Source organism: Oreochromis niloticus, linkage group LG3 (assembly GCF_001858045.2).
Source record: "Oreochromis niloticus isolate F11D_XX linkage group LG3, O_niloticus_UMD_NMBU, whole genome shotgun sequence".
Lineage (NCBI taxonomy): Eukaryota > Metazoa > Chordata > Actinopteri > Cichliformes > Cichlidae > Oreochromis > Oreochromis niloticus.
The window spans coordinates 67053408-67073342 of NC_031967.2; the positions used below are offsets into that span (position 1 = coordinate 67053408).

At 39.8% G+C, this 19935-nt stretch overlaps 2 protein-coding genes across 3 annotated transcripts in view; both read right to left on the reverse strand.

The window, feature by feature from the left end:
- LOC109199417 (programmed cell death 1 ligand 1) overlaps positions 1-19935 on the reverse strand; it is a 198748-nt gene that overhangs the window by 97290 nt on the left and 81523 nt on the right. The gene's annotated exons all lie outside the window — the stretch shown is intronic.
- LOC100689895 (uncharacterized) overlaps positions 12642-19935 on the reverse strand; it is a 125577-nt gene continuing 118283 nt past the window's right edge. The window contains exons 1-3 of one of the 2 annotated variants that reach the window (XM_005464436.4): positions 17890-18264; positions 14006-14368; positions 12642-13767 (exon numbers count right to left, since the gene is read on the reverse strand). In XM_005464436.4, coding sequence (XP_005464493.1) covers positions 13427-13767; positions 14006-14368; positions 17890-17962 — 777 coding nt within the window. In that variant the 5' untranslated portion in view covers positions 17963-18264 and the 3' untranslated portion in view covers positions 12642-13426. Of the gene's footprint in view, positions 13768-14005; positions 14369-17889; positions 18265-19935 lie in introns of those variants that run through there. The other variant, XM_019354764.2, reaches the window with a different exon arrangement.

Sequence of the window (19935 nt, forward strand, 5' to 3'; positions counted from 1 at the left end):
GTGTACATTCTTCCGGGTTGACGGCCAATCTTTCTGTGAAACTCTGACCTCATTTAAAGTGGCAACGTACTCAGAAGTCCCTCCACATGTCACGCATATCTAAACTCAGCTACACTGTTTGGGCAAAAAGTGTTGAGGAGCATAGTGTGGCTGGATCAGAAAGGTCTGAGTCTCACCTTCATGTTTCCTGTGACCACAACGTCTCACCAGCAGAACCAGTAACACCAGTAGAACCACAACACAGACTGATCCAACAAATGAAAGCACAGAGAGAACAGCAGGAGAGAGTGATGGAGGAAGAGTGATGGAGGTGGAACCAGGAGGAAGTGTGGATGTAGGTGGAGGTGTGAATGTAGGTGGAGGTGCGGTGGTGTGTTTGTCTAAAATAAAGCAAACACAGTCATTAAGTTGTCGTCACATTGTGAATGTTGAAAGCTGCAGAAACACAGACAGGTGAGTGTGTCACCTGTGACAGTGATCCAGCTGGATGGAGACTCTCCATGACCGCTGATGTTACACTTGTAGAGGCCTTCATCAGACCTGGAAACATGCTGGATGGTCATGTGACCTGTAGGCTGCTTCCTGATGAGGGAGCCATCTTTATAGAAAGCAGCTGGGAGGTTGGAGGGAGTGGTCTTTGTTTTACAGAGCAGAGTGACGTCATCTCCCTCCATCACAGGGAGGACAGGACTCTGCAGGATCACTGATCCACCTCAACACAGAGACAAACTACAGCATTTCATCCATTTACACACAGCTTCATCAACACTAACTCCACACACTCAGCTTACCAGTGACTGTCAGGTTAACCATGTTACTGATGGGACCCTCTCTGGACTCACACCAGTAAACTCCACTGTCCAGTGGAAAGACATAACTCATGTTACAGGAAGAATTAGTCAAACCAGCTGGTTCTCCCCACCCAGCTCCACACTGAGTCCTCTGTAGGTTCGTTGTGTTTCTCCTCAGAGTCCATCCAGCAGAGCTGTCGTCCTCCTCACAGCTCAGAGACACAAAGTCTCCTTTAAAGAACTGAGAGCTGCTGGGACTCACAGTCAGACGAGCTGTGAGGGTTAAAATGAAAAAAAAAAATGATGATCTGGTAGACTTATGTTATATAACAAGTTAATTCTGAACCCTGAACCCAGTCAGGTCATATCAGTGAGCATTTCTCAGGTTTAAACTGTGACAGAAGAAGGTTACTGACCTTGGTTTGTTGTGCAGCTCAGCAGTGAGATCAGAACTAAAGAGAAATGACACTCAGGTTGATTTGAGGTGAACATAAAGAACAACTCCACTGCACCACCTTTATCTAAAAAGCAGCTCTTTATGTGAACTGAGTACACTGAGGGTATACCCCAAATATTTATTATTAAAGTGATATATTTGTGTTCACTGTGCAGCTGTGTTGATATAATGAGTGAATGATTTGAGCTTTTCACTGCCTGCTGTGTTTCCTCGACTCCTGAGCAAAGATAAAGAGTCAGTTCAGACCTGCAGTTGGTCCTCGTGGTGTTTTGAACTTGAATTCAGCCTGATTTGTTTTTCATGTCTTCTCCTCCATCATCAGTTATCAGGAGAGCAGACAGTCAAAGTACAAGAATTCAAACAAACACAGAGATTCTACTTACAGAGCAGACACAGCACAGATGTTTCCTTCATCGTCCTTCTCACTCATTTGAGCTTTTTTTCATTTCTCTCACTGACACCAAGTAAAGCCCGCCCTCTTCCTCTGAGCACCAGCTTTCTATTGGTTCATACGCAGTGGTGGGTGATTGTCTTATCATTGTGGTCAAATATATTACGTGGGACAACTATTAAAAAAATACAATGGATTGGCTTTTTGTGGATAAAAAACAACCCAAACAAATACTTTAAACTACTTCTGATGAAAAGATAGAATAGAACAAACCTTCATGAGGGAACATAAAAAGTCTATTGTAATCTGAAACATGTAAGAAAGCACAGTTTTAAATTAACTGAAATATATCTTATATTTCATTTCATGTTTTTTATTTTTGCTTCACACATGGTACTGCAGTAATTCATTTTCTATATCTTTGATGCCCAAGAAATTCACACAGATGAAAATAAAAATCTGAAAAAAACGAAAGTAAAATCTATTCCCATATAGTGGACGTCCCCCTCAGTGAGAGAGGCAGATATGAGCTGAAACACAGGAATCAAACCAGGGACGCTGCTGTTATGGAGCTGAACTGGAACCATTCAGACACTGAGGCCCTCTGAACACATTTTAATTACAGCTGTGCAGAGACACACTGATGACTGACTGGAACACTATGAGTCACATTTTACATTAACACCATCCTCACACATGGTTCATATATGACCACTAGAGGGAGATGTTGGACTTTAAACACTAACATGGATACTAGCAGATTATCACACTGAGCACCAGTAAGTTTCCAGGTGTATTTAATGATTACTAATGCCCTTTAATGTTTGCAGAAATATGTGATCAGTATAATTTATAAGGTGTGTGGTGAAACATATGTGTTGTTCTGTTGGATTTTTATTTGTCAAATACGTCTTAAATGATATAACATTGTTTGGAGCTACACATTTTTTTTTGTGCGGTTTATAGTTCTCAAATTTAGATAATCAAGTTTTTGTTTTTCTTTTATTTGCTCATTTATAGAAATTAGCAAATTTTCTATGCTTTTTCCTGATTACAGATAAGTCTCTTTAAGAACCAACAGAAGTCCAGCTGCCTTTAGAGTAGAGATGGACCGATCAGATATTACGTATCGGTATCAGTCCGATACTGACATAAATTACTGGATCGGATATCGGAGAGAAATAAAAAAATGTAATCCGATAAATATCAAAAAAGCACCTCACAAAACTTGCGACACGGCGTAACTCGACTCATAACGTCGCAGCAGTATGCGTCACGTGATAGAGCGGCTGTGTGTATTTGGAGCCTCACTACCAATCCTGTATTTTATCTCCAAGGAAGTTATCCCAGAGAGAAGTAAAGCAAGTGTGTAAGTTCATCTCTGAATGTTTGTAAAGCGTTCTCACGTTAAGCTTAACAACCGATATATGGAGCGACTGCCTCTCCCTCCCTCTCCTGTTGCTACTTCAATCGTGAAACTGATCAATGATCAGCTGATCAGCTTTTCTGTCGCGAGTCCGTCTCTCTTGTTTGTTTTTGGCCCACTTTGCACCAGAAAGAGGAAACCAGCGGCTGAACAACAGCAGCACGTTTAACCTTGATAAGCTGTTGTTAGAATTTATTTAATATTACTTTCTACACCAGGATCCTTTTCTACGTAGCTGACGGCTGGTAACTGTGCAGGGGCGGATCTAGCAAAGTTTTGCCAGGGGGGCCGATAGGGCATGAACAGGGAAAAGGGGGCACAAAGACATACTTTTCTTTCTTATTCTCATTTAAAATGTCTAGCTTTTAATAAATAATTATCTGAATCTTACATCAAGTGCGGGAGAGAGTGTAGCATGCAGCGTTCAAAGCGTGGAAGTACTGACCTTATTTTGAGTTTGATTCCATAAAAAGTGACAAAAACATTAGTGTCCGTTGTGCGTGGGAGGAAAACTTCTTTTTACAGCGAAAAAAACCCCTAAACTTCCAAGCAAGCAGCGAGTGCGCTACGACTGTAATGTGAAACTCACAGAGAAACTCGCGGATTCTTCCACTGACCGCTGCGGCACACCTGCACCAGGGTAAACCTCCTAGCAACAGGACCGCTAGTCTTTGATTTTATTTATTTTCTGCTGTGTTTTACTTGCATCTATTTGAAAGAGTGAGTGTAAATACAAAAAAAATATTTTATTTTATGTGCTGGAATGTGCAGAAAATAGGTTTAAATGTTAAACAAATTTCTTCCAGTCAGAGAATGTTGCATATAATTAAGTTTTTGCTTGATGCATAATGTTAAAAGATTTAAAGTTTAAAGTTTAAAGTTTTAAAAAGAGACGTTTCCATTTGATTACATTTTGTATGATGGATTATGCAGAAAAAGTAGAATTGGGCTGAAAGATCTATCGCTTTATCACCTATTCAGGTTGTAAATCGTCTTTTTAAAAAGTAACTAAGTAACTAAGTAACTAAGTAATTAATTACTTTTGAAAATAAGTAATCAGTAAAGTAACGGGATTACTTTTTCAGGGAAGTAATCAGTAATTAGTTATTGATTACTTTTTTCAAGTAACTTGACCAACACTGGTCCTGATTGTCTCGTGTATGCGCCGAGTGGCGGTTTAGAGTACCCAGCCTTTTTGGAGTCCCTGGGTGGGGTGCTGGAGGGTGCTCCACCTGGGGACTCTGTTGTCCTACTGGGAGACTTCAATGCCCACGTGGGTAACGACAGCGAGACCTGGAGGGGTGCAATTGGGAGGAATGGCCTCCCGGATCTGAACCTGAGTGATGCTTTGTTATTGGACTTCTGTGTAAACCACAGCTTGGCCATAATGAACACCGTGCTCGAACATAAGAGTGTCCATAAGTGCATGTGGCGCCAGGACCCTATAGCTCGCAGGTCGATAATCAATTTTGTAATCGTATCATCAGACCTAAGGCCATATATTCTGGACAATCAGGTAAAGAGAGGGGCTGAGCTGTTAACTGATCACCACCTGGTTGTGAGTTGGATCAGGTGGTGGGGAGGACGCTGGACAGACCTGGCACGCCTAAACATACAGTGAGGGTTTGCCAGGAACGTCTAGCAGAGGCCCCGGTCTGCGAGATCTTCAACGCACACCTTCGGTAGAGCTTAATAACATTCCAAGGGAGCCTGGAGACATTGTCCGAATGGACCATGTTCGGCATCTCTATTTCCGAAGCAGTTACAGCCGCAAAATGGTTGGTACCTGTCATGGTGGTAAGCCTCGAACCAAATGGTGGGCACCAATTCAATTCAATTTTATTTATTTAGCGCCAAATCACAACAAAAGTCGCCTCAAGGCGCTTTATATTGTACAGTAGATCGCACAATAATAAATACAGTGAAAAACCCAACAATCATATGACCCCCTATGAGCAAGCACTTTGGCGATGGTGGGAAGGAAAAACTCCCTTTTAACAGGAAGAAACCTCCGGCAGAACCAGGCTCAGGGAGGGGCGGGGCCATCTGCTGCGACCGGTTGGGGTGAGAGAAGGAAAACAGGATAAAGACATGCTGTGGAAGAGAGACAGAGATTAATAACAGATATGATTCGATGCAGAGAGGTCTATTAACACATAGTGAGTGAGAAAGGTGACTGGAAAGGAAAAACTCAATGCATCATGGGAATCCTCGGCAGCCTACGTCTATTGCAGCATAACTAAGGGAGGATTCAGGGTCACCTGGTCCAGCCCTAACTATATGCTTTAGCAAAAAGGAAAGCGTAATCTTGAAAGTAGAGATAGTGTCTGTCTCCTGAATCCAAACTGGAAGCTGGTTCCACAGAAGAGGGGCCTGAAAACTGAAGGCTCTCCCTCCCATTCTACTTTTAAATACTCTAGGAACAACAAGTAGGCCTGCAGAGTGAGAGCAAAGTGCTCTAATGGGGTGATATGGTACTACAAGGTCATTAAGATAAGATGGGGCCTGATTATTTAAGACCTTGTATGTGAGGAGCAGGATTTTGAATTCAATTCTGGATTTAACAGGAAGCCAATGAAGGGAAGCCAAAACAGGAGAAATATGCTCTCTCTTTCTAGTCCCTGTCAGGACTCTTGCTGCAGCATTTTGGATCAGCTGAAGACTTTTCAGCGAGTTTTTAGGACATCCTGATAATAAAGAATTACAGTAGTCCAGCCTGGAAGTAATAAATGCATGAACTAGTTTTTCAGCATCACTCTGAGACAGGATATTTCTAACTTTAGAGATGTTGCGCAAATGGAAGAAAGCAGTCTTACATATTTGTTTAATATGTGCATTGAAGGACATGTCCTGGTCAAAAATGACTCCAAGGTTCCTCACAGCATTACTGGAGGCCAAGGTAATGCCATCCAGAGTAAGAATCTGCTTAGATACCATATTTCTAAGATTTTCAGGGCCGAGTACAATAACCTCAGTTTCATCTGAATTAAGAAGCAGAAAGTTAGCGGCCATCCAGGTCTTTATGTCTTTAAGACATTCCTGCAGTTTAACTAATTGGTGTGTGTACCTGGCTTCATGGATAGATAGAGCTGCGTGTCATCTGCATAGCAGTGAAAATTTATGCTATGTCTTCTAATGATGTTGCCTAAGGGAAGCATGTATAATGTAAATAGAATTGGTCCTAGCACCGAACCCTGAGGAACACCATAATTGACCTTAGTGTGTGAAGAGGACTCTCCATTTACATGTACAAATTGGAGTCTATTAGATAGATATGATACAAACCACTGCAGCACAGTACCTTTAATACCTACAGCATGTTCTAATCGCTCTAATAGGATATTATGGTCAACAGTATCGGACGCAGCACTAAGGTCTAGCAGGACAAGCACAGAGATGAGTCCACTGTCAGAGGCCATAAGAAGATCATTTGTAACCTTCACTAAAGCTGTTTCTGTGCTGTGATGAGCTCTGAAACCTGACTGAAACGCTTCAAATAAGCCATTCCTCTGCAGATGATCTGTTAGCTGTTTGACAACTACTCTTTCAAGGATTTTTGATATGAAAGGAAGGTTGGAGATTGGCCTATAATTAGCTAAGACAGCTGGGTCTAGAGATGGCTTTTTAAGTAAAGGTTTAACTACAGCCAGCTTGAAGGCCTGTGGTACATAGCCGATTATTAGAGATAGGTTGATCATATTTAAGATCGAAGAATTAATTAATGGCAGGACTTCTTTGAGCAGTTTTGTAGGAATGGGGTCTAAAAGACACGTTGATGGTTTGGAGGAATTAATTATTGAAGTTAACTCAGAAAGATCAATTGGAGAAAAAGAGTCTAACTTAACATCAATGGTACTAAAACTAGCTGTAGATAATATTACATCTGTGGGATGATTATTGGTAATTTTTTCTCTAATGAGAAGAATTTTATTTGTGAAGAAATTCATGAAGTCATTACTAGTTAACGTTAAAGGGATTGTTGGCTCAGTAGAGCTCTGACTTTTTGTCAGCCTGGCTACAGTGCTGAAGAGAAACCTGGGGTTGTTCTTATTTTCTTCAATCAGTGACGAATAGTAAGATGTTCTGGCTTTGCGGAGGGCTTTCTTATAAAGCAGCAAACTATTTCTCCAGGCTAAATGATGATCCTCTAAATTTGTGACACGCCATTTCCTCTCCAGCTTACGAGTTATCTGCTTTAGGCTACGTGTTTGAGAATTATACCACGGAGTCAGGTACTTCTGATTTGAGGCCTTAGTTTTCACAGGAGCTACAGTATCCAGAGTCGTACGTAGTGAGGAGGTAAAATTATTAACAAGATAATCAACCTCTGTCGGAGTAGTGTTCAGATAGCTGCTCTGCTCTATGTTGGTACAGGGCATTGAAGATGATAACAGTGGGTGGATTATATTCTTAAACTTAGTTACAGCACTTTCAGAAAGACATCTACTGTGATAAAGTCTACTCTCCACTGCTGTGTAATCAATTATTGTAAATGTAAATGTTATCAGGAAATGATCAGACAGCAGAGGGTTTTCAGGAAACACTATTAAATGTTCAGTTTCTATGCCATATGTTAAAACAAGATCTAGAGTGTGATTAAAGTGGTGGGTGGGTTCTTTTACATTTTGAGAGAAGCCAATTGAGTCTAATAACAGATTAAATGCCATGCTGAGGCTGTCATTTTTAGCATCTACATGGATGTTAAAATTACCCACAATAATTATTTTATCTGAGCTGAGCACTAAATCAGATAAAAAGTCTGAGAAATCAGAGAGAAACTCTGTGTAAGGCCCAGGTGGACGATAGATGATAACAAGTAAGACTGGTTTCTGAGTTTTACAGCTGGGGTGGACAAGGCTAAGCATCAGGCTTTCAAATGAATTAAAAGTCTGTCTTGGTCTTTGGTTAATTAATAGGCTGGTGTGAAAAATTGCTGCCACACCGCCCCCTCGGCCTGTGCTTCGAGGTTTCTGGTAGTTAGAATGACTCGGGGGTGTTGATTCATTTAAACTAACATAATCATCCTGCTGCAACCAGGTTTCTGTAGAGGTGAGAGGGGAGCCATCAAGCTGAGGAAGAAGTCAGGCTCGGTTAGCGTGTGCAGAGCAGGCAGTGGCTGAAGCAAAAACTCTTTGGGAGGAGTTTGGAGAGGCCATGGAAAAAGACTTTCGGATTGCCTCAAAGAGAATCTGGCAAACCATCAGGCAACTCAGGAGAGGAAAGCGGTGTTCTACCTGCACTGTGAATACTGCGGGTAGAGCGCTGCTGACTTTGACTGAGAAAATTGTTGGGTGGTGGAAGGAATACTTTGAGGACCTTCTTAATCCCACTGGCATGTCTTCCATGGAGAAGGCAGAGTCTGAGGATGAAGGGGATGACCGGCCAATCTCTGGGAGTGAGGTAGCGAGGCAGTTAAATGACTCCCTGGTGGCAGAGCCCCTGGGGCAGATGAGGTATGCCCTGAGTTTCTGAAGGCTTTGGATGATATAGGGCTGTCTTGGTTGACATGCCTCTACAATGTTGCATGGAAATTAGGGGCAGTAGACTGGCAGACCGGGGTGGTGGTTTCCATCTTTAAGAAAGGGGACCGGAGGGTGTGTTCCAACTACAGGGGGATCACACTCCTCAGCCTCTCTGGGAGGGTCTATGCCAGGGCTGGCAAACACAATGTCTTCATGAATCATTGACCCTGGATCCAGCAAAACAGCACCAGACCATCACACTTCCTCCTCGATGTCTGACAGTTGATGTCACACACTGTGGAACCATCCTTTCTCCTACTTGAAGGCGTACGAAGATCCCGCGTGATGAACCAAAGATCTTAAATTTTGATGATTCAAAATATCTACTTAGTCAATTGCTTTTTTTTTTTTTTGTAGCAACACACAACTTTCTGCAGTACAATACTATTCAACTGATGCTTACACAGATATGGTACCACAGTGTGCTATAACACTGCTTTTATGCAGACAGACTAACTAATTCAGAAAAGTTGGAACACCTGTAGGAATTAGGAGCACTAGCCTTCATGGCTTGATCACCCTCTGTTGCTGCAGAACAGATTTAAATTGTTAAACCATTTTGTGTTCCTTTAAAACTGCCTTTTTGTATAATTTTTAAATTTAGTTTAGGGCAGGGGTCTGCAACCTTTAACACCTAAAGAGTCATTTGGACCCGTTTTCCACAGAAAAGAAAACACTGGGAGCTGCAAATACTTTTTGACATCTAAAATGAAGATAACACTGTATATATTGCTTTTCACCTTTATGCTTTGTATAAACAACTAAAGTGTGTTGCTTATGAAATCAATGAAGTGCTACAGATAAAATTACATTTTATTCATGTAATGGACACATTTTTAACTCTTAAAAAACTATAACAAAAAAGAAAGACACCCAGTTAAAGGTCTTCTTTAAATTAATTAAAAAGCTGAACTTATATTATCCATTTAGCAAACAAAAACTGTTGTGAGCTGTCATCCTTATCGCCTTTGGGCTTTTGAAGCGTGTAGAGGAGCCTTGACCTGAATTTAAAAAATAATTGAAAAAAAGCACTATGCTACTAAAAAACGAAAAATAAATATTTGCAAAATATCTGCATAAATATTTATTTTGCCTATTTCTGAATCTGCCCAGCATCATTAAATGTTATATTTTCTTCAGATATTTTTCTTTTCTTACATTTCTCCATACTTGACCTATCTTGGCTTGAAATTCTCCAGGTATACCAGGTATACCAGGTATACCAGCTTCCGCGAGTGTGACACTTATTTTGAGCGATGAAAAATAATAAAATCTCATTTTGTTATTTTATTTTTTTTATGTTTTAATTTTATAAAATACACTCCAGTCAAATACTTACTTAAGCTGCAGTATAAGGACTAAAGAGCCATACGTGGCTCCAGAGCTGCAGGTGCGGACTCCTGGTTTAGGGTAACCTTAACTTTTTTTATTAACCTGTGGCAGTTCACAGGTATTTGCTATAATGGTGTTGTAATATGGTGCAAATGTGTAATGTAGGGTGTTCTAATTATTTTATGTCTTAATTTAGAATGCACAAGACTATAAAGTTATTCTTCTAGGACCTCCAAAATGGCAGGCAGCAAATGCCCGGTGGGCTGAAGGTGATATTTCCATTTTTATGGGCCAATGTTTTTGTTTTGTTTTTTGTTTTGTTTTTGTAATAATGAAAGGTGGTGGATTGGCCAATTGGTCACGATCAACTCTGGGCTGGACCCATTACAGCCGAAGAGGTCGAAAAAAAAAAAGGTTCTGTATTGAGGTGAAAAGGAACGCGATTTGTTCCGTACATCAGCTAGACTGAAAAAAAAAGACACAAAGTTGGAGTTATTCTGCGTCTTTACGCTGCACAGCTACCTCTTCTCTCATTCTCCCCCCCTCCCTTTTCCGGTTGCTAATACAATCATGAAACTGATCAATGATCAGCTGATCGGCTTTTCTCTCGTTTGTTTATCGCCCACTTTGCGCCAGAAACAAGAAACCAGCGGATGTTGCGCTAAACAACAGCAGCACGTTTAAGCTTGATCAGCTGCTGTTAGAATTTATTTAATATTAATTTCTAGTATCAGCTGATGTTTGCTGGAGCCACAGCTGTAAAGCTGCTGGTCATGATGTCGGTTTGGTTATCTGGTGAGAGGGAAACATGCAGATGAAACCAGGAGATGTCCTTACTGAATCATCAGAGCTGAACAGGTGATGGAGAAACAGGTTTACCCTTTAGGTGACATGAATGAGTTGAAGGGAAGTTATGAACTGTTTCTGAGAGACAAATAACACCAGCATCCTTTTTTTGTGTAGCTGACGGCTGGTAACTGTGCAGGGGCGGGTCTAGCAAAGTGTTGCCGGTGGGCCAGGTAGGGCATTAACAGGGAAAGGGGGGCACAAAGAAATACTTTTCTTTCTTACTCTCATATAAAATATTTAGCTTTTATTAAATAGTTATCTGAATCTTACAACCAAAGTTTGTATAACAATACACAAGATTGACTGTAGACCATTGTTCATCATTTAGAACACTGTGTAAAATTATTAACATTAACAGCGAGAGGGGTTGTGGAGGCAACGCCGGTCTCTCCAATCCTTTTTATCTTGGTAGGGATCACGCAGAGATTTGTCTGCACCTCACCCTCAGTACATCGTGCTTACTGTCCTGGGCATGCGGGTTAGCTGTTATCTGTTATCTTTCCCTGCACCCCAGTTCTTTGTTCCCATTCCAGAAATGTCTATTTGTATTATTACACCCGTGAAAGCAGATTTCTTTTCTCATGTATTAATCACATATTTTAATCATATCACAGTAGGGATAGTAATGTCACTTTCTCACTTAATTGTATGCATGTGCACTACGAGACACACAGTGAGGCCATTGTAATGAGAGACATTAAACAGATAGTGAGACTCCTGCTTATCAAGCAGGACAAGCAGAAAACAAGGTCATATGTAATTCCCTCTGTGAGGGAGGAGGTTTTAAGGATGGGACTGAAGGTATAGGTATAGGCCTCTGTGAGATGGCCCACATGTAAAGAGTTGTGAAATGTTCTTTGTTTGAGAAGTTATAAAAGAGTTATATGGGCCGTGTCCATCCTCAGAAAACTGTTTGGTGTTTGATCTGTTTTCTCCACCGTAGTGCTTTTCTTTTCCCTTTTCTTTAATAAACCTCACTTCAAAAGACACACTCACCTGGTAGTTGCAGTTTTATTTAAGATTTTCCACAACACATCCATTAACCGCCAAAGTAATATTGCACACAATCCCAAATTATAGTCTCTTTAACTCTGATGTATATTAAGCCATCACTTATCCTCAACAGGGGGAACAAAGCTGATAACTGTTTTCTTTCTTATTCTAATTTAAATATCTAGCTTTTAATAAATAATGATCTGAATCTTACAACCAAAATTTTCATCTGATGTAAAATGTTTAGAAATCCATTATTGTATATAGTAAATATTAAGACTAATATACCCCCTAGTAAGATATAGTACTTTTTCCTTTGGGAAGGTACCATCTGTGCAGTCTGCAATTCTGTTGAAGAAAGATGTTGAATCTATTTAATTATTGTAGAAAAATAATTGATTTCTGTGCATTTTTTTTTAACACATGCATTAAATTAAAGTCAATTACGTTGATTAAGCATCATGAGGCGGAGGGTGGTTCCCTATCTTTTTTATGGGAGTTGGCAACCCTATTAGTTAGGTTGTTTAATATTGTTTAATATTTCCACTAAGTACTTTTTAGAATACCAGGATAGGGAGAATGGTGTAAGTTTAAGTGTATTGACTGATACATTTAACACCCAACTAAATACTGAATGCATAATCTGGCCCATTTACCATCCAAATAACCTCTCAACTCTGGTTTTTATATTGAACCTTGAAGGCTTGTTTATCTCTTAGAGTTCCTGTTTAATACATGGGTAAGAAGATTATAATATACGGTCATGGTGCTTGAAAGAAAAACATAACAGCACAACTCACTAAAAAGGGGCATGTTATATTGAGTCAATAGTATCACAGATACATGCACAACTGACTGTAATTATGAAGTGGAAACAAGCATAGTTTACACACGTTTATATTTATTTTTGATTGATTCAAGGTGCAATAAAATTTCCATCAATGTTCAGGTAGTCAGAGAGCTTCTGATTAAAATTATTTACAGTCACAGTTTGATAAAAAACAAACAGACAACAAACAACCCACACCCATTAGCATTAAAAAAAACAAAAGAAACGAAGGACCAATATGTGAAAACCTCCTGGAATATTTAATATGAAGTAACAATTAGACAGTAACAGACTGAAGAGTCGCCTTCATGGAAGGTAAAGTTCAATAAAGCGTATGCTTCCCACTGCCTGAATCATTCCAGGTCAAAGGGAGAAAATGTCGGACTCTGCAGCTACAACGAAATGTTTTGGTTTCATTTTAATGAACTTAAACTTAAAAACGAGTCAAACAAGTAACTTGTGATGAATTGATCCTGAATGCTATCAGACAGATATTAACTGATTAGATATAAAATGCAAATTCAACCTAAAATCTGGATGTGTCTGACATGTACCTGATAGATATTTAGTGTTATTGATTTCTGTCTTTCCACATTTTCTGTGACAAGACTAATGCTGTTGATCTGGGTTAAGCTGCTTATCCTGGAAGACTGAAAACAACAACGCCAGAATCACAGTTAAGCTGACATTTCAAACAAGCTGAAGTTCAACAGGAGCCTGGTATGAAGTTGTTTATGTTTTCTGTAGATCAAAAAACCAACAACATCAACAAGAAGCACAGCAGAAACAGTCAGACCAATAATCAGTCCAACAGATCCATCCTCTGTGTCTCCTATCTATGGACGCTGTCCTGCTGTTTGCTGAGGATGGTGAAGCAGTTCATCCTCAGCTGTCAGAGTGACATCACTCCTTGTGGAGTGTTGGAGACCGTTGTCCGTTTTCAGATCATTTTTGTCTCTGTGTTCATCAGCACGAGATTCAGAATTCAGCTGTTTAGAGTTCTTAGACATTTGAATCTGTGGTTCAGAGTGAGGACAGTGTGATTCCTGAATCTGTTGTTTATATCGTTTGTTGATCAACAAAACAACAGCAACAAAAAGAACTAAAACAAAACCTGACGCTGCTATCACTCCAAAATGTCTGCTGTATCCAGGCTCACCATGTCCTCCTGTCTGACCTGCAGGTGAGAAACAGGTGTGAGGTGTCAGCTGTCAGGTAGGTGATGAGTGAAGAACAGAACAGAATCCATTTCCTCTTCAAACTGCTGTCAGACATTATCTACTGCACTCTGATCACATCACTCAGACCAGCTGCTTTCTACAAAGTCTCATCAACAACATCTTTAGAAACAAACATCAACAACCAGGAAGCAGCTTCACCTCTGATCACACACACACTCAACTCTACTCACTCACCTGGAGGATCAACTCTGAGGTAGATGATGCTGACAGGCTTGTCATCTAAAATTGCTCTCTTCCTGCGCTTTGCTCCTCCCTGGACGACACGACACTCATATGTTCCAGTATCATTAGTCGTCACATCCTTCAGAATCAAAGACGCGTCTCCATCCTTCATCTGTCTGTCCCGCAGATCCACCCGGTTCTTAAATGATGGATGCTGTTGATCTGGGTTAAGCTGCTTATCCCGGAACAGGAGCACATATTTCTCTCCCAGGTCAGCTCTGCTCCACTCTATAACTATGATAATGTTGTTATTTGGAGCTCGACATGGCAGAGTGACGTTTTTCTGTCCAGACTCAGCTGGAATGATTTTCTGATCTGAAAGAGGACAAAAAGAAAAAAAAAAACAAAGCAGAGCAGAGAGGTTAAAGGTCATAGTACAAGGTATAACTGTTCACTTCTACAGCAGCAAATCAGAGTGAAGGTCACTTGTATCAAACCTCTTTTTTCACTGTTCTAAAGTCAGGCTGTCTCACTTTGTTACCTACCTACAATAAATAAGGAGCTAATTTTGAACTGTAATAAGTGTTTGGTGCACAGGAGTTTTCAGAAATGCTTTAAGCATGAGATCTTTCCAGAAAGACTCCACATTTCCTGCAGCTTCACAGAACAGAAACATGTCCTGATAATAAGTGAACATAATGTGTGAGAGAAAGCAGCCTCTCATTATAAGACACTGTGAGTCTCTGCATGCTGCCTTTATGGAGCTACAGCTGTTTGTATACACTGAACAAAAAGCTTTGTAGCTGTATACTGACTCCTGACACTACAACACATCACACTGACACACACATAAACCCTCATTTATGCGTTTGTCTGCTTAAACATTTTTGTTTGGACAGCAGGAAGAGACGGGTTTTCACCCAGATGCCCTCCTGTACAGTCCTCCAAAGTCTTGACTTTGCATTACTGTAACTGGATGACACAATAATCTGTGACTGCAGAGACACATTATTCTTCACACTTGATTTCATTTCAGCTCTTTTTATCGTAGATCTGCTCTCTTCTCTGTGGCTGGCTGACGAACCAACAACAACACAAGCAACAACGACCCACAGACCGGTTGTACCACATACTTTGTACACTGACTCTGTTATAATGCAGAAAGACAGTCCCTGAACAGTGGATGCACCACATCTGCTGGACTGTAAACTCCTCTTTAAACTTATTCTTCTCAGTGGAGTCTGTGTGACGTTAACACAGACTCCACCCAACCTCATGCTGCATTAGGCAGAGGTACAGGTCACAGCAGTAGCTGTAGCTGCTACCTAGAGTGGCACCTACAGATGCCACTATGATTTGCTGCAATGCTATGTGGAGGTGATGCCACAACCTGCTGAGCAGAAAGTCGTGCTCTGTTTTTAAGCGTTTTTCAGGAAACTGCTGTTAGGATTTTTTTTTAAATTTCTCTTTTTTTTTCCCAACAAAATCAGAATGTCAACACTGAGGTTAATTTTAAAAATGCCTTGTGCCCCTCACAACTTAAGAAGCAAGCCAGTGCACTCATTCATTAACCTACTGATCTGTTTCCCTGATGGTGAACAATTTTGAAAATTTACATAAATGTAAATCAGCAGGAAATATCTCTGCTTTGCCTGCATTGTTTTGTTTTTTATGTATATCTTCCATTTTTCAGTAAGATGCAGCCTCTCAATTTAAACCTATTCTATACCCATGTGTGTACAAATTCCTGCGTGCTATGTCTATTTATTCAAGAAAGAACAAAACCTGATCAACTAAACAAGTTTGTTCTTTAAAGTTTCAGTTTGTCTTAAGTTCTCCTGCAATAAATACATTTTAGTTGAGACTAAGAAACATGCAAATTACATTGAATCTAATTGTTCTACTCTTACTTGAAAAGTAAACTAACGTTGACTGAATAATGTTCTATTATCAAAACTGCCTTTTTGCACTGTGCAATGTTATCTGCAATAGCAATGCTTACATGGCATAATTTCCTTTGGGATCAATAAAGTTTTGGATTCAGAACAACTATTTAATAGGTTAAAGTAACATAATGTTTTTACAGTGTTTAATCTGAGAGGTTTACTATAAAGCCACTTCAACACAGTCAGGGTTTCTTCGTCAAGCCTAAAACTCTAGTCAGAGACAATCAGTACCATGACAGTGATTATCAGCTTCCTTTGTTAACCCTTTCTGCTTCAGCCTCAGTGTGTGCTCAAAAAACATTTCTGGTTCACATGCTTTACTCTTTTTTTTCGTAACGTAGAACTATGACCACTGTCGACGAGCTAGTCTTTTATTAATTTTAAGATTTTATTATTTATTTTGACCAGGCCTTTGCTGTTACTACTCTTAAATTGTGGCACAAACTGTCCCTTCACATCAGGACCTCCCCAACATTGGACACTTTCAAAACCCTGCTGAAACCAGTTTTTTTTTTTTCCTTGGCTTTAAAATCAGAATGAGTTTGTAAGACTTTTATTTTCTTAATCAAATCTTCTAATTTTATCATTCTTTTTCTTAACTTTTATTATGTCTTCTGCTGTTTTTATTTCTTATGAATATCTTAATTGTACAGCACCTTGGCCAACAGTTGTTTTTAATGCGCTATATAAAGTTTGACTTTAACCATAACTCACTCCAATCACAGACATTGTCAGAAGAACAGATGATACAATTCTATAAAGAATAATACAATAAAAAGCATTATTATTATTGCTACTGTTTGGCTCTTTTAAGGATATTGTTGAGGTAAACATTAATTAATATTCCTTCAGCAGATAATCAGCGTCATACGGAGAGCTTATGGTAAAGAAAGTAATCAGAGAAAACGGAGTTGTTTTCACCTGGTTTCCATGACGATTAAAACCTTATAACACTAAAAACTGACTTTCAGCTCAAGTTAACTTGTTAACTTGCTTAATTTTTCTTAATAAGCACATCCCTATCTACAAAACATACTGTAGATTGTGAGTGTGAAACAGATTCTCAGTGCTGACTTGTGATATAATCCCATTTACACCTACAGGCCAGTGGACACTCTTTCAACGATGAGGATGTACACATCCTGGACAGGGAGGAACGCTGGTTTGAGCGCGGAGTCAAGGAGGCCATTTACGTGAAAAGGGAAAGACCATCTCTGAATCGAGGAGGGGGCCTAAGGGTACAACTGTCACCATCTTACAATGCTGTGATTGCAGCCATTCCCCAACTCTCTGTGAATGGTACTCATGGCCATTGGTTAATTCTTAATGATTAGTGGCTGTGACAATTTGTATTATAATTTTTTTATTAAACTGATCTTACAGCCCATTGTTCCTTCAGTGGGCTGGTTTCAGTTATTGCACAAATGTACTGTTTATAAGATTTGGGGAAACCTGCAGTCAGCTGAGACTGAAGAAGTCACTTGGATGAGTGACGAAACGTTTCTCCCACTGAAAACTTTTTGGGACTGCAACGTTGTACTTAAACTGTTGGGTGGTTTTGCTACCATTGATAGTTAAGGATGAATAACTAGCAGAATAACAGACTATGCCACAGGGCGACAAACTATCATGGGGTGTTAATGGGTGGGGACTCCGCCTTAGCTCGGGAGCAAAACAAATTGTGTTCTCCCTTCTTTTCCGACAACTGCTAATTAACAGTAGTTAGCTCAGGGGCTGCTTCCACCGCAGACTTAACATTAGCATTACAAATTTTAAACTTTCACTAATGTTTACGAGCACTGCCGCCATCTTGGATTGTGAACTCGGGCTTCTTTCACTTTCTAAAGCTGAACGTGATTTCGCACAGAAAAATAAACACGCTTACAAACCATCATTCCTTCTGTTTATCTCTGTGGGGATTTCTTTTAGTTTCCAAAAGTTAAATCTCACCTGCTGAGACAAACACGAAGACACCGACCAACAGTGAAATGGAGCAAAGCGGAGCAAATGTTCGAGGAGCCATTTCCGTATTTAGCTTCCAAGCTAACACGGAAAGGTGGGTTCTCCAGGTGATGAAGTCATGTGACTTACGTCATTTTAAGTCACATGACTCAGGTACGACCCAATAAACAGTACAAGCGCTAAGACCCAAGTTACACAGTGGGCCACTAACGACCAGCTAACCACGGATCATGAGGCAAAAATCCCCATAAGTTGTGAGGAGCTCCTGCAGGTTGATGGCAGTAACGGGGGAAATGGCTGCTACAGTGGGAGTCACACTGGCTGTTCAGCGACCCCGTGGCAATCACCTGTTGCTAGGGAAAAATTCCCTAGTAACAATTTTCCTACAGGATTACAAAATTCTCCCAGTAATTATTTTGGTTGCTAGCATACTGCTGCAGCTGTATTTGAACGTACGTAATGGATTTGTGGACAAACACCGTTTCTCTGTAACGAACATGAAACATGACAGGAGGAGAAAATAGAGTTTCCTACAAGTTGGACTTACTTTAACACATTGGGTGTAGCGCTGAGGCACAACATTTACCTTGAAGGCAAACCGTGTTAATCCTTTGCTTTGTGGGTCACTTTTTTATAATTTAAGGATTGGGATTTGTGTTATTGTGTGGGACTGTAGCCCCATCTTTATTTTAATTGGTAATTATATGAAAATGCGTTTCAGGTCACATGACAGAGTAACACCTATCTTACAAATAGTGGAACAAATTAGTTTCTCCAGTGAGTAATTAAGTAACATTACTGCATTAATATCCCCACTAATGGAGATTCTGAAAAGAATAAGCAGAAGAGACTAGATGGATGGATGGGTGGATGGCCTCTTATTGGGCATTTGAAACAGAGCAGCATATTTCTGCCTGTCTCCACAACATGTACTTAGCACACAGTGATATAGTAGCACTAACATCTCCAGGTCTATAAGTTTGCCTGCTGCTTTAAAAAGTAAACTGGAGATTTCCTGCTGACCCACCTTAGCAACTTTAAGTTTCCTGGTAATTAAAAGTTACTAAGAAACTTTGGAACACTGTACTATAATTAACATATGTGATGACCATTAGTGTGGTTTGCAGTTATTTCAGTAATATAATTCAGTAATGTCTGTACTTAAATCTAACAGTGACATTATGAAGGGCAACCATAATAGCATTGTGTGGTTTATGTTTCTCTTTCTTTGTTACCTGGTTTGGGGAGGTGGCTGCTTCCTGTCTGAGCAAAAGGCGTGGCCAAGTGCTGATGACTTTGAAACCACAATGCCTGCTCAGCAGCACCAATCAAGTGCTTGTCATCAAGTGTTTTTATTTTTCTTCTTTTTTAGGTTTAGTTGTGTTTTTTTGTGCTTGTTCTGTATTGGAGTTTGTTTTTGTTTTGTTTTGTTCATTGTGTGGGCAAACCACTATAAAGGTTACCCTGCTGTCTCTTTGTATTTAGGTCAGTGTTTGAGTGAAGTTGCATCTACTTTGTTTAGTTACATTTCTGGAAATTACTTTTCAAGTAGAGTTATATTTAGTTTACCTCTTTCGGCCCACTACTTTGTCTTTCTGAATGCTTTTTGTTTTTGTTTTTTTTGTTTGTTTGTTTTTTTGGGGGGAGGGGGAGTAAAATAAAAAAAAATTTTGAAGACATTTTTCCTGTGTCCTCTGTGCCTCTATGTCACGTTTGATTTTCTCAGTGCACAATGATCAATGTGACTGAAAAGACACTAAATAGAAATTGATTACACAGCTGGAGAAAATTGGGTGGTGGAAGACTTACATACAAGACAGTCTAAGTTATTTATGTATGTATTTAATTATTTACTTTTGTTGATATTATGATGACAATAGCAGTTGTAATCATTTATACACTTTTTTGTATAAGACATGCAGAGAGAAAGGGTGAGATGGAGGCAGATGTGATGACCCTTAAAGGGAATAGCTGTAAGCTCACTTTTACAGTAATGCAAATACAATTTAAAGGATGATGTTTTGTGGTATTAAT